The sequence below is a fragment of the Furipterus horrens genome, unplaced genomic scaffold (assembly GCF_987537825.1).
Source record: "Furipterus horrens unplaced genomic scaffold, mFurHor1.1.pri manual_scaffold_1, whole genome shotgun sequence".
Classification (NCBI taxonomy): domain Eukaryota; kingdom Metazoa; phylum Chordata; class Mammalia; order Chiroptera; family Furipteridae; genus Furipterus; species Furipterus horrens.
In genome coordinates, this window is record NW_028327171.1 from 83,028,037 (window position 1) to 83,043,381 (window position 15,345).

A 15,345-nucleotide genomic window follows, 5' to 3' on the forward strand; every position below is an offset into this window, starting at 1 on the left:
TAGGTTCTGAGACTGGATTGACTGATTAGCAATGTATGGGGTATTAGGTAAAGTACTTATCATTTTAGGAATTAGTTTCTTTTCCAGAAAACAGAGGTCGAAGTAAAAGACAAGATCATCTCTAATTTGTTTAAAGATCTAAAAGTCTGATATTTAATATAGTTACTCTAGTACTTCAGTATTACAGATATTTTGAAATTATGCTTATTATATTCTGTCTTGTGGACTGTTTTTCACTATAACATGTTTCAAGAGCAAATCGGTACATGCTCTACTTACATTGCTACTGTTTATGCCTCTTATCTATTTCCTATCACTTCCTACTTAAAAGAGCCAACCCTTTTCAAAATGATAAAGCCGTTCATTTGTCTTTATAATGTACGCAGCCCCTACTTAGTGCAGTAAATGTTTATGTATTTTATGTGCCAGGCATTTCCCCCCATCTAAATACCTTTTTCTCTCTCACTTCAGAAACTCAGTCCCTTGTTCTCCTCTTTCCCTTCACCTTTCAAAATCTGTACTCAGAAAACATCCTAACATTTGCCTGTTATAAATGTTAGCCATTGTTATAACTATCACACAAGCTGTTTGTAATCGAGCATGTGATTTAAAGTTGGAAGTGAAGGATGTTATGTCACTGAGTAGGTAGAGGAGGCGCTTTGATGAGAAGAGAGGAATTTGGTCTTAGCTTTGGTGTCTAGGAATTGAAATTATTCAGCCAGGGAAATATCCTTCTGTCAAGTGAACATGCAAAGACTGTTCATGGTTACAAAGATATTCTATTCAGTGTGCGAATGATGTATATGAATGGACTTCTTTTTATGTCTAATTAAATAGTCCACAGACTATTCCACTGATCATGTAGTCCTGTGGGTAAGGAAAGTAGTACATACCCCATAGGAATTAAAAAAAAAAAAAAAAAATTCTAAATTTTTTTTAGTGACAGAAAATGGGTTTGGATAAAATAGAACCGAGAAATAATGTTGCTAAGGTGAAAGTTTCTGTGGTTTCAATTGGCAGAAAAGTGTGCATACTGGAAAAATTATCAAATCATGATCATCATATTATTATGATTGCCCAGGGAAGTATTTTGACTTATTTCAAATAATAATATTTAAAAAGGGATATTGCAGGTACATTCCAAAGCCATGAATTTTTTTTCTTTTCCTCCCTCCCTCCCTTCTTCCCTCCCTCCCTCTCTTCATTCCTTCCTTCCTTCCTTGTCTTGCTTCTTTTTCTCTTTTTCTTGCTCTTTGTTTTTCTCTTTCTTTCCTTCTTTCTTTTTTCTTAAGTTTTAACTTGTCTAAGTTATCTAATTAATATTTAAAGACTTAGAATGTATAAAGTGAAAAAGACATATTAACAAAATTGCCTACAACACTGCTAAATGACTAGTATAAAACCATTTATGGCCTACTGTTAAAATGCCATCATTTTCTTTTATTTCTAAGCATATTTTCACCATAAAATTAAAATAATGATATTTATATTATTTTATATATCACTCTTTTCACTTAGCTAAAGTATGACATAGTATATTTCATGTCATTAAATTCTCTTCATATACATAATTTTAATTGATGTGCATTACATGATTTAAATATGCTTTCACCTACCCAAGCAGTTTCCACTTTATAGGCGTTTAAGTTATTTCTAATGGTTTTTTAATTGTAAGCGATGTTATGGTGAACATTTATGATCAAACTCTTTTGTTCACATTTCTGATTATATCCTTACAATAGATTCTTAGAATGGGAATTAACAGTTTAGATATTTAACATTTTTTTAAACTTCCTAATATGTATGGTCACATTTCTTTCCAGAAAGGTTACACCAATTTACCATCTTGCCAGCAATGTACCAGAGTTATCTTGCTATAGTACCCTGATTATTAACATCAAGTATTTACATCACTAAGTTTCTGGCTAATGTAATAGTGAAAAATGTTTTTTAATTGTATTTTTCTGGTTGCTGATAAAGCAGTGCTTTCTTCACATGTTTATTAGCTACTTGCATCTTTTCATTTAATGACTTTTATCTCAGCTCTTGTTTATTGGGTGTCTCATTGTATCTTTATTGAATAGTTTAAATATATAGATTAAAGAATATTGACCTTTTGAAATAATGATCTAGAAACATTCTCACATTTGTTGTCTACTTTGTTATGAGAATTTTTAAAAGTCAAGTCTTGAAGTTTGCTTAATTAATCAAATTGCCTTTTTCATTGTCATATCTCAATTGTGTTATTTTTTAGAAAACGCTTCCCTATCCAGAGAGCAATAAATATTCCCTCCTTTTTAGTTTTATAAGTGGATTAATTTTGTAATAATTAAACTCTAAACTATGTGGGTTTGGTTTTGCTCTGTTTTATGTAGTAAGGTTCTATTGATTAGGTTATAGATTTTTCCTAAGTAATTGACCAATTGACATATACCAAGTATTGATTTGTGCCACTCCATAAGGTCCCTTTGGTTTTCTCTCTTAAATCCAATCACAGAGCTTCTCTTCTGGAACCATCCTCAGTCTTGTTGTGAATGGTTCCCTAGGAAGCATTTCTTACCCCCCAGCCTCTTGGTTGCCACTCTTTATCTTACATATAACTCAGTGATGTCTTTTGATCCTATCCCAATAATTTGTATTTTTTGGCAGAATATTTCATTTAGGTTGAAATAGTCAGCAAGGTTGGGAAAGCTACTAATTGACATTTTACTCCCAAGGAACTTAATTTATTTTTTCACATCGCAATAGCCATGACAAGAAGACCCAGGAAGAAACTTCCTGCATCTATGGCACAGAGTCAGATATTTTATCATTTCAAGCTGGGAGGTGGAGTACCCCCCAGCCAGCTCTGATGAGACGTGGTTTGAAACTCTTGATTATTCCCAAAGGAAAATCCAAATTAATTACAAAGGCTTCTCTGTAAGGCTTCTCTGTGAGGCTTTCTTCATTGTTACCTCCTGAAGAGCAGAAAAATGTTTCACAAATTGCTCTTGAACAGCTCAAGAAAGTTGAAAAGGAACCACTCGTGGCAGCCTTGATCATCTTATGTAGCCACTTAGAATTGATTCTAAAAATTGACTTGATGCTTTAGAGGAAATTTTTAATTCTAATTAAATCAATGTCAATCCAAATAAAAACACATCTCTCCTCTGAGACTGATCTTAGAAGGCAGTATTACAAGAAATATTAAATTAATTGCAGATGTTTTACTTTTAGGGTTTTAAGCAAAAGACACATTAAAAATGTTTTTAATGCATATATATATGTATATATATATATACATATATATATATGCTTATGCTTATATGTAGCAAGAAGTCCTTAACACCTTCTAAAAGGAATTATTTGACATGGGAAAAACAATTTGAGCTTAAGGCTGTCAATTTTTAAAAGATTAATACTATTTAGGTTAATAAATTAAATGTTGATACATATTTTCAGTACCAAATAATATGCTTTTATTACAATGTTCCATTGTTTCTCAAAAGTAGTGAATGACCCTGATTTTAATGTCTGTGATTTGGGCAAGTGATTTAATGTAATTTAAAAAAAAATCTCATTTGAGGATATGTTCATTGATTTTGAGAGAGAGGGAAAGGGAGAGGGCGACAAACATAGATGTGAGAGAGAAACACCAATTAGTTGCTTCTCGTTGGTGCTCAGACCTTGTATCAAACCCGCAACCTAGGTATGTGCCCTGATCAGAAGTTAAACTGACAACCTTTTGGCCTACAGATTGATGCTCCAACCAACTTAGCCACACCAGCCTCAGTGATTTAATGTAATTTTAACCACTTACAAAAAAGAGTTAAGTACAAAAAAGTTGAATGGTGACTACAACCCCCACCTTAAGCATTTGGTTACTTTATATCGAAATTCTTGTACCTAAGTACAAGTTCTGCCGGCACGCCTCAAGACACTATCACAGGGACATTAGCAGGGGTCTCTTCTGTTTGGTTAGTGATTTTGTACTACCAGTTGTAAAATACTTTCATCAATATCCCTGCTTATACCTCTAGAAAAATCAGAGAAGAGGTGTATGCATTAAATAGAAGCATGATTCTTTCAATATAAAATGTATCACTTGAAATTCATGTAGTTGAAGAAAAAACATTTTTTCATGATAATTGTGCTGTTTTGTCTATGTTGAAAATCTAGGACATTTCTTATAAAGGTTGAATGTTTACTATTAGATTTCGCTATATAAAAAAACTTTTAAAAAGATGGCTAAAAGACTTAGCTTTAATACATTATCTCTATAGTTAAAGTAAAACTTAGTTATCTCACTAGTTAACTGAACAATCAATTTTCAAAATTTTTATTATATTTTTCCATTACCATTTAACCCACATATACCCCTCCCTCCCGAAGTCAGCACACTGTTGTCCATGACCATCAGTCCTTTTTCCTTTGTGCTGGATCCCTCCGCCTGAACAATCAATTTTTTAAGTATGTAGCATTTATTAATCAAGATTTTAAAATAGAAGTTTAATTGATCCAAATCTGCTTAGGATCACTGTTTCCCTAAAATATGACATCTATTTTCACCCTTAAATTTTTTCTATTAGAGATCTACCCATCTTTTTGAAAAGCTATAGCTATTATTGTGAAGAAGAGCCATGGTGCCTGTCTTTAAAGTGTAACAGTTACTAAACAAATGAAGCGAATAGGGAGAAATACCTTATGGTCCTGACCCACATCTTAATTGTGTACAGTAAATAATCAGTTGTCCTTCCATTATTAGCAAATGTTGTCCTAAGCAGAAACTTGAAAATTTTATACGTATGCCAACAATATCACCAAAGGAGTATGCCTGATTCCTCCCTAGTTTATCAGAAATATGAAGACTTTTGAAAGCAGAATGTTAGATTGACTTTTAACCAGATGTTAGATTGAATCAGGAGGTTTCGTAACTTGCATTAGAACATTCCCCAAATGAATTAAAACCAGAATGTAATGTGCCCAAGTTCTTCTCATGTGATTTGGCTCTTGAGCCATTGAAATTTGATTTTGAGCAACCCTTAGCCACTTTCCAAATGGACAGCTCCTCATTATCTCAGGGTCTGAACATAAAGTTAAATTTACAGTAAATATTTTGACACCACAATAATACCAAGTGGACAAACCTGTAAAGAACAACCTGCAAAAAATAATATCCTGGTATCACCACTCCTTTTATTAAAGCTAATTTTCAAAATAGTACCAGGAGGAAGTACAGTGCAGGGTGAATTGGAAGTCCCTCATCCTGTGTGGCAACTACCTGATGTGGTTATTTCTGGATAAGCAGAGACTTTCCCAAATCAGGTCAGAAAAGTGGATTTGCTCATCGGGGCATTCATTGCCTTTTACCACTTTGGTGTCAGTCTCCTCACTGAGTCTCACTAACTGGATACTCAGCCGCAACGCCCCCAGAAAAATGGTAAAAGTGAATTTCCTTAACTAGTCACCCCACATGAGATATAGTGCAACCTGAGTTCTTAAGGGACAGAGTATCTTGAAACCCAGAAGAAAAAAAAAGAAAGAAAAAAAAGCTCCTCTTATAGAACAGGAAGGAAATATGCTTACTTCCTAGTATGCAGTAAACTATTAAAAAAGAGTTACTGAATGGAGGGATGAGAGCTAAGGAAGGAAGTGGTGATGGATGTTTGCAGCAGCAATGAGAGTCAGCAAGATGCAGAGAAAAGAGTCAAGGAAATTGCCTAAGAAAGAAAACTGGTACTAGGGTGGCCTCTGTAAACAGCAACATTTTGCTGGGGCCACACCAGCTAAATTGTGTAGCAGTGTGTTCTCCACCTTGTTCAACACCTCCATGTCCCACACCAGCTACCCTGAGATTCCTATACACACATTGATAAATGTTCATAACAGCAAGTCTGGGATGGCAGGTGACTGGTACCTTTAAAAAAAAAAAAACACTGTACATGAAACAATTTAGTTAAAATTGGGTTGTAATTGGTTTAACACTGTTAACTTGGAAATTATCACAATATTCCATTTCCCAATGAGTCCAGGTAACAGACATTTCCCTACACTTCTATAAGAAAACACAGAGAAAGGATTCACAGTGTGGATTTCTTCTTGGGAATTTCAGAGCCTTCAACATAGACATTTTGGACAGAGGGACTTTCCTTATGCCCTTTAGAAACCTACTTGCTGAGAGGCAGTCGCTTGCTCATTAGTCCAGTCTTGAGGCATCTGTGGATTGCAGATTAGGCAAGAGAGTAATTATAGGTCTAAAAAGAATTAGATTCTGCAGCTAAATGATTTCCTTATTTTTTGGCAGCACATACTATACATATAGTCTTGCCATCATCTTAGAATGTTACTCTGTACTCAAGTAAGGAATCGAAGAGAAACTTTCTTCCATTAATGTGAAGAGTGAAATATTTTCCATTTGTCCTTCTAAGAAATTTTTTGTTTAAAACCATCATAACAAAAGAAATGAAAATTGGCATAACGCAGTTCAGAGGCTCAACACAACATGTAGGCATTTCTGTTATAACATGTCTCTGAAAAACTTCACATTCAGCAAAATGGGCACTAAATTCAGTAGAAGAAAGCATCAAAAATCTTTAGAACTGCAGTCACAGCTCTAATAAAACAATTATTAGTACCTGCAAAGATGGTGTGGCTCCTCCGACACGTGGCCCCATGTGACTGGAGGTTGCCACAGCAGGCATTGGAAATTCTGATAGAGGCTGTGCACTGTCAACCCTTTTGCTGGAGCAGTACTGGTGCAAGTAAGGCTGACACATGAGGCTGTGCCATGGGTCTAGCTGCCCCTGTCTGGGGAAGAATCCTGAGTGCAGTGCTCAAATTTATTTTCTTATAAAAAAGATGAAAGGAATCCTGCTGCCATTGCAACATCAAAGCTGGGGACTTCTTTCTTTGCTGCTGAACATTATACTTCTATTCCTATTTTCCCCTTCCCCTTGCCTGGTAAAAAATCATGTACAAATGATATTTAGTTATTTACATCATTCTCTCTTTACCAATAGTGTGTGAACTATGCAGTACAGAAATTATGTAGTAGCTGAACAAACTGTTGATTAAAATAACTTTTTCTAATTATAAATGTAATTCACCCATGTAAAGAATTTGGAAAATAGAGAAAGGTATACAAAATAAAATTAATATCAGCTTATAAAAATAACTACTGTTAAATTTTAAATATCTATTCCCCTCTAACCTTTTGTATATACATATTTGTTATAAAATTAGGTTATGCTTTATAATTTATATTATGCATATTATACTACTTGTATAAATAGATGTCAAAAATTTGAACCATAGGTTATTTAATAAAACCTTTGCCTTTGGATAACAAGGTTGTTTTACATTGGGGAATAAATGACCTTACAGTAGTCCCTCACTATGTCGCGGTTCACTTATCACAGCCTCACTGTATAGCGGGATTTTTAAAAATATTATATTTAATTATTCATCGCGGATTTTTCACTGTATCGTGGGATTTTGCAGTACTATATATGTATGTTGTTAAAGTTATGTAGGTTTAAGAGTGCAGAATAAATGTACGGTTCCTGCTTCGAGGGTGGGTCTGGAACATAATACCCGCGATAAGTGAGGGAATACTGTATACATAAAAGATTATTTCTTTAATTAATTCCTTAGGCTAGGTTGCTAGGCGTCTTAATCCATTAGGGCAACTATAAAAAAAGTACCATAGACTGGATGGCTTAAACAGTGAATATTTATTTCTCACAGTTTTGAAATCCAAGATCAGGGCACCAGCAGACTTGGTGTTTGGTGAGAGCTCACCTCCTGGTTCACAGCCAGCTGTCTTCTGGCTGTGTATTCACACCGTGGAAGGGTGGAGGGAGCTCTCTGGGATCTTTTTGATAAGGCCACTAATTCCATTTATGAGGGTTCCGCCCTTATAACCTAATCACTTCTCAAAAGCCCCAGGTCCTAATGCCATCACATTGTGGATTAAGTTTAAACATATGAATGGGTGTGGGGGGACACAGCATTCAGCCTATAGCACTGGGTCAATAAGTATAGATGCTCCTTTAAAAAACAATAATCAGATAATAGTAAACATTTATTTTTAAACATAAGAATCTTAATACAAGAAAAATATAGCGAACAGTAAGCTTGGTATGATAGCCCTTTTTTAATATAGCAATGTCATTTATTAAAACAGTAACATATTAGTCTCTTGCTCACAATTATGTTGTAAGTACCTCATTCAGTACATCCTGAGTTATCAACAGATTTGGTGGGCTGTGTGTCTGTATTATGTATACACTTTAAATCAAGCATCAAGATATCAACGTCATGTTTACCTCTTTAGCTCAGTCTAATTCTTCTCTGTATAACTTGCTGCCTTTTTCTTACCCTGTTGCCATGTCTCTCCCTTGGCTGTCTTATCCTTGACTCACAGTTATGTCTGGTGATGACTTCCCTTTACATTATACTGGTCCCTGGTTCAAGTAGTTCTATGACTTTAAAACTTCCTGAGGGACATCTGGAAGTTTTGGGAGAGGGGGATATGTACAGTACCCTGAGAAATGCTTTTCTAATTCTGAGGTCCTTTGTGCATAAATAAGTACAGGATGGTTAAGAGTGCAGGCTTTGGAAGTAGAAATGTCTGGATCTGATTCCCAACTCTACCTTCTTGAGCAAGGAAATGCATGGTGTCAGGAGCATATGGAGGTTGTGTTGTGTGTAGTAGCATCAGCAATTGGGTACATTCAAACAATCGATGTTTTTTTTATTTAGATAATATGTAGCCTAACATTTTTTTTTGAGAGAGAATGTAAAGAGAGAATTTGGGTCACATCTGAAATGAAGTGAAAATAAACTAGTATTCCATACAGAAGATTTTGTTTCTTTCCATTGCAGTTTCTATATATATATGCTAAAGATCTTTCCAACAACTGTTAAACCAGTGTCAAGGGAGACTTCATTGAAGACAAGAAAGGGCTACTTCCAGTTTTATTTATTTATTTATTATTTTAAAAAAGTTAGCACTAAAAGGCTGACTCTCTTCCTCTCTTTTCAGCCACCATATGTACCAAGGAAGCTGATCCCAATAACAATCATCAAGCAAGGTAATTTTTATGAATCTGCTCTGGATATGTATTTAGAACTATATACATATTTTTTTCCTCACTTGAGGATATGTTTATTAATTTGAGAGAGAGAGATATTGATGTGAGAGGGAAACATTGACCTGTTGCTTCCCATACATTCTCTGATTGGGGATTGAACCCACAATCTAGGTGTGTGCCTTGACTGGGAATCAAACCCACAACCTTTTGGTGTATGGGACAACACTCCAACCAACGGAGCCACCTGGCTGGGGGCTAGAATTATTTTTAATACATTTTTCAACTGAGATAATTAAACATTGCACATATCTTCTCAACTTTTCTGATCAGTGTTTTTCAAAAAAAGGTTGAAGAAATGAGTATAGTCTAGTAAATTAGAAGTGAATAGGTAATTTTGGTTCTTGTCATGGCCAAGTCATGGCAAGTCACATTGGCTGTACAATCATAAGTATTGATTTTTTTAAAAGTCAGTTGAACTTGTGTGACTTAGTTTAGTGTTAAGTTAGCATATATGTAGAAAATCATTAATAATATGAATCATAATATTTGGGTTAATGAAATAAAAAATTGATTTAGTGGTCACTTTAGGGAAAGTTAAGACATCCTAGCTTTAAGAATTATAATGTCTTATTTCATTTCATCATCCAGTTGTTTTTACTTTGACTTTCAGTTTTTCAAATTTTTGAATTGACTTTATTATGTCCAGAAAGTTTCTTGGTAGAAGAGATTAGGCACTTAAAATTGTTCTTCATGTTAAGAAAAGAATGCCCTGTGTATTCTTAAACAGGGTCAGTTGGTATTGGAATTATCCAATAATTCTTTGAGAATATACATTTTCTCATTTTGTGCTAGTTTTTAAACTTGAGTAGGCTGCAAGGAGTGGGTATCAGAAAGGAAATATTCAACTCATTAGAATAGAACACTTTATGTTAGAGTAATAGCCTGTCCTTACTTATAGGCATTGGTGTTAAGATGTGCCTTCTAGTTCTTACGCTGGCTGTGTAGTCAACCCAATGAATTTTCTATTAATTGAAAAGTTAGATCAGAACTTCCTCAGTGCAGATGTCTTCACATTATTAGCTTTTTACTGCTTTCTGACTATACACCCCCCATCCCATTATCTTTTTGTATTTCAACAGTGATTCAGAATGTTACTCACAGGGCTTCAACAAAATCCCCAGATAAGACTCCCATTGGAGGAACAATACTGGGTGAGTCAATCTTGAACTCTATACCTAGATTGAGAAAATCAGGCTATTTTTTGATAATAGAGCCTCTATTTAATCTTGCACTCTGAGTAGTTCTGTTAAATTGATGTTGATTCATTTCCTTTCAATGTTTAGGATCCTGGCTGTGTTTATACCAAGCTAGGAGCCAAGAGATGCTACCTCCATCAAAACATGTTAGAGAAAAACCTCTAGCTCATGCCTAGTGGGAAAGATGGCACCCATCCTACCTACTACACAGGGTAGTTGCAGTTATGAGGGAATCTTTGTCATATTGAACTTCTCTTTTAAAAATTATTATTAATAATGGTGTTCTTTGTTCATCACACATCCTAAGCATCCATTTTACAATGGATTAAAAGCCAGAGGATTCTGGTAGTTCAGTTCTAAATAGCTGTACTTCATAGTTACTAGTATCTGACACTCTGAGCTTTATTTTATGTCATGATGCAGTTTCTTCCTCTCATATTTATTCTATTTCCTTGCAGTCCACCTTGTTATTCCTGGTCGTAATGAAACCACCGTAAAACTTCCTACATCCATAATGTTTGAGATTTCAGATGCAATCAAGACACAATTAGGTAAGCAGCCAAGTTCTATGACTCAACTTTTCAGTGACCAGTACTAGCACTGATATCCTTAGATTAGCCTAGGAATCTAGAAAATGAGCTATTTGGGATAGCAAAGTAAAAGTAAGGGGCAGGCATATGTATTGTTGATGGGAATGTAAAGTGGTATACAGCTGCTATGGGAACAGTATGACCACTCCTCAAAAAATTAAGAATAGAATTACCATAGGATGCAGCAATTCCACTTCTGGGTATATAACTAAAAGAATTGGAAACAAGTTCTCAAAGAGATATTTGCATACCCATGTTTATAGTAGTAGTATTCACAGTAGCTAAAACATGGAAGCAGCTCAGGTGTCTGACAGATGAATGGATAAGCAAAATGTAGTTTATACATACAATGGGATACTAGTGAGACTTGAAAAGGGAAGGAAATTCTAAAATATGTTACAATATTGATGAACTTTAAGGTTATTATACTAAGCAAAATAAGCCAATTACATAAAGATCAATACTGTATGAATGATGGTTGCTAAGGACTGGAGGGAGGAGAGGAATGGGGAATTAGTGTTTAATGGTATAGATTTTAAGTTTTATTAGATGATAAGAGTTCTGGAGATGGATGGTGGTGATGGTTCACAGCAATGAGTATATTTAATACTACTGAGCTTTACATTTAAAAATGGTTAAGGCTATAAACTTTATGTTATGTATATTTTATCACAATTAAAAAACTGGGGAAAAATTAGGGGCAGAGAAGTTGAAGTTATTAAATCACATTCTATAGGGAAATAGCTATTTCATATTCATATAAAATAATAAATTTACAATTACAAGGGAAGAGTGAATATCAAATTATTGAAAATGCACACCATTATATAGGTACATTTTCAAATGGAGTGATTGTTTTAAATTACAATTAGTATACTATTAAGGAACCTCTAGGTACTTTCAATAAGAACTGATGTAAAGGTCAGGTCTGGCAGCCTTATACTTTACTTGAGATTGCTATTGCTTCCTACTTCTAGAAAGACCCTAATATGATTTCAGTGTTTAAAAAACATAAAACATAACCATTTGAAAAAAGAACAGCAAAACCTTTTGAAAGAAGCCCAGGGAATAATTGTAGTGGTCACTGGGCTAAGTTAGTTACTGTATTTGAGTGTCAGATTGGTTTGAATTCTCTCTATAGCAGAGGGTCTCAAACTTGATCAAGCATCAGACACCCTGAAGGGCTTGTGAACACACAGACTGCTAGGCCTACCCCAGAATTACTGATTCAGCAGGACCGAGGTAGGGACTGAGAATTTGCTTTTCTTACTAGTATGTGGTACTGATGTTGCTTGTCTGGGAACCATACTTTGAGAACCACCCCTCTAAAGTTTCTGGAGAATGTCTTGGGCTATTGATAAATATGGAAGGAGATGGCATGATGTGATAGAAATTGAACAAGACTTAAAAATGCAGAATATTTTCCCTAAAGTTAGCACTAGCTAAGAACTGCAGCACTTATATAATTGAATTGGTAGAATTCAGTCAACAGACACTTACCCAGAATTACTCTGTGCCAGACAGCAAGTTGCTGGGGACTATCATGGAGAGTTACATAGACACAGGACCTACCCATACTGGGACCTCAGATTTACTTCTTCCTTGATGGAGACCTGACCTGCTTGTTTCTTTGATAGTGAGAAATCAGAATGTAACTATTTTAAAAAACGGCAACTCTTAAATTCCCTTAGCTGTTAATTTTGAGAACTTCCTGAAAGGAAGAACAAGTGGGTAGAAGAACACTAAATAGGTGGTCTATTAGATTTACAATTTTAGAAAAATCTTCAAAGCTTATACATCACCATTTCCTTAAGATGTGAAAATATTTGCCAATATATGTTTGTGATTTTGTGCAATCCTTACATTTTTACTGGAAAATATTCATAGCTGTTAGTCCTAGAGTGAGCTACCTCCAAAAATGTAGACAAGTGACTCAAGACTTCATATCCTGAATTTGTACTTCACAGTTGATCAACTCTCTTTTAACTATAAAACGCTGAGACTCAACTCTACACCATCTATCTGTTGTGCTAGAAGCCAGGAATCTTCCAAATGAAATACCTTCAGTGAACCTATGTTTGGCATCAGAGCTCAGGGCTTTTGCACTCACTGGTCCTCTCTCTGGAGCCTACATATTGCTTTACCCTGCACCTAGGAAACACTTGTTTGGAAAGAGAGATTAAAAACAAACAAAAAAACCCCGAACCAATCTATGGTTGAGTTGGTTCCTTATCTTTCTGTCAAACTACAAAACGCAGGGTATGTGAAGGAGACTGAAAATGAGCAGTTTTTTCCCCAGACCACTGCCGGCAGTTTTGAATTAGAAGATGTTTTTTTCTTTAGTTCTTAGTCTTGAGTGATATTCCCAACCCTGTCACCTTTTTGTTTGTTTGTTTGTTTTTTGTTTTGCAAAGTTCCACATGCTACTTTAATACCCAATTCAGATGTTTTGTTTTCTTTAATTTAGAGATCAAACAGTGGGTTTTTATATTTTGTTTTTTATTTTTTATTTTTCTGATGTAATTCACTAAACCTGCTGGATCGTGATTTTAAATGAGAAAATGCTATGCAAGTGTCTTTTTTAAACTTATCTTTCTGGGAGAACACCCGTCAAATTTAACATGGGTAAGTTTCTTACACATTGAAGAGATTGATAGCCAGTATGTTTGAAAATGTCCAATAAAGCCATTTTAAATTTACTGTATTTTATTTTTTTTAATGTGAACATAATTCTATATACTAATAAGGGAGAAATAAACTTTCCTGGATTTATCACCACAGTTCAGAAAAACTCTATTTTTTAATGAGGTGAATCCTAAAAATAATATCCTTATTCCCCAGGGCCTATCACAGGACATCAGAAATGACTAGCTTTTGTTCTAAGAACACATGGTATGAATAATAAGAGAAATAAACAAGAAAGCTATTATTGCACCCACATCTTCCAGGGTTTGCCAAAGCCAAGTCTTAGCTTGCCAAAAAGTAAAGGAAACAACAATGTTGAAAAAAGGTACAGAAGAATCAGAGAAGAAAAGGAATTTCCTGGGTTTTAGGTCATTCCGATGGCATTTTGCTCCATTGTTGCCAAGGCTGCACTTGTACAGAGATAATGTTGGTGAGTGCTCGGGGTTGGTAGTAAATATAAAGAGCCTGCCATCTAAACAATGCTCCATCTACCAATTTCTCTGGTCATGAAATGCAATATTTAAAAATGCAATATGCCTTTGTAAGGAATTAGTGATGTGTAAAGAATATAGTTCTCTCTTGGGAAAGCAGTTTACCCTTTTTCTCTTCTTTTTCAGCCTAATTTTAGGTTAAGGTGATTGCCAGTTAAGGGCATGTTTAGACTATAAGAAGCGAAAGCAAAGCAATTTAGAGCATTGCACAGAAGCCTAGGATCTGGAAGTTAAAAATAAATTATTAAGTAAGTAAATAAATAAATAGCCCTAGTCAGCAAGGCAACCACCAAAAACATAGGATATTACCCAGGAAGTAGAGGATTAGCAAATGTGTCCTGAAGCATTAGAGGACACTGAAAAAGAAGAGATCATTAAAGAACAACCTTATAACATTACATTTGAAAAAAGAAAAAACCCAAACACTTTCCTGTGGTACATGCTGAAAATAATGAAACCAGAGCTTGCTCATAAAAATTTGTAATCTGAATTTTTTCTTCTTTCTTAACAGTCACAATGGTTCTAGTCAAAAACTATAACTACAAAAAAAAAAAAAAAAAAGGCAGAGCAAAAGGTCAATCAAATTTTAAAATTTTAAGAATAGAATTTTTAATAAAATTATACTGGACTTGTGCCTTTAGTTAGCTATTCCAGAAATAGAGTCCCTTCTCTTTATGCCCTGCCAAATTATCTCAGAAAATGGTATTAAACATTTCTGTTGTGCAAACATGCTGTGCAGCTTCATGTGAACATGAATCCAAAGCATACACTTCGCTATTAGATATGGCAAGTATGTAGCACACGTGACACCTATTTGCAGCATTTTAAAATCACTCCTGAAAATAATTAGTCCCATGTAGAAATCTATTGAACACGTCTATAAGACACTTTAAACATTGATTGGCTTCTATTAACATTGTGAAAGGGCTGACTTTGTCCATCACAAGTAAATAAATATTTTTGCCCTTGTCAACTGAAAAGAAAAAAATGGTCTTTACAGGAGTGATGTGAACTACAAAAGGAGCTTACAAAATTTGCATCCTCAAAGAGCTTTGAGAGAACAGGTTAGATCAAGTTCTCAAAAGAAGGTGACTTTTGGTCTCCCAGGGGATACTTGGCAATGTCCAAATGGAGACATTTTTTGGTTGCCACAACTATGGACATGCTCCTGGAATCCAGTGGGTAAAGGCCAGCGGTGCTACCAAGGAAAGTCCCACAACAAAAAATTATCCAGCCCAAAATGTCAGTA

At 34.9% G+C, this 15,345-nt stretch overlaps 1 protein-coding gene across 1 annotated transcript in view; it reads left to right on the forward strand.

Moving 5' to 3' along the window:
- Positions 1-15,345, forward strand: part of ABI3BP (ABI family member 3 binding protein) — a 266,911-nt gene that overhangs the window by 111,135 nt on the left and 140,431 nt on the right. The window contains exons 7-9 of the mRNA XM_090276076.1: positions 9,026-9,074; positions 10,214-10,285; positions 10,789-10,881. Of these exons, the coding sequence (XP_090132202.1) occupies positions 9,026-9,074; positions 10,214-10,285; positions 10,789-10,881 (214 nt within the window). The remainder of the gene's footprint in view (positions 1-9,025; positions 9,075-10,213; positions 10,286-10,788; positions 10,882-15,345) is intronic.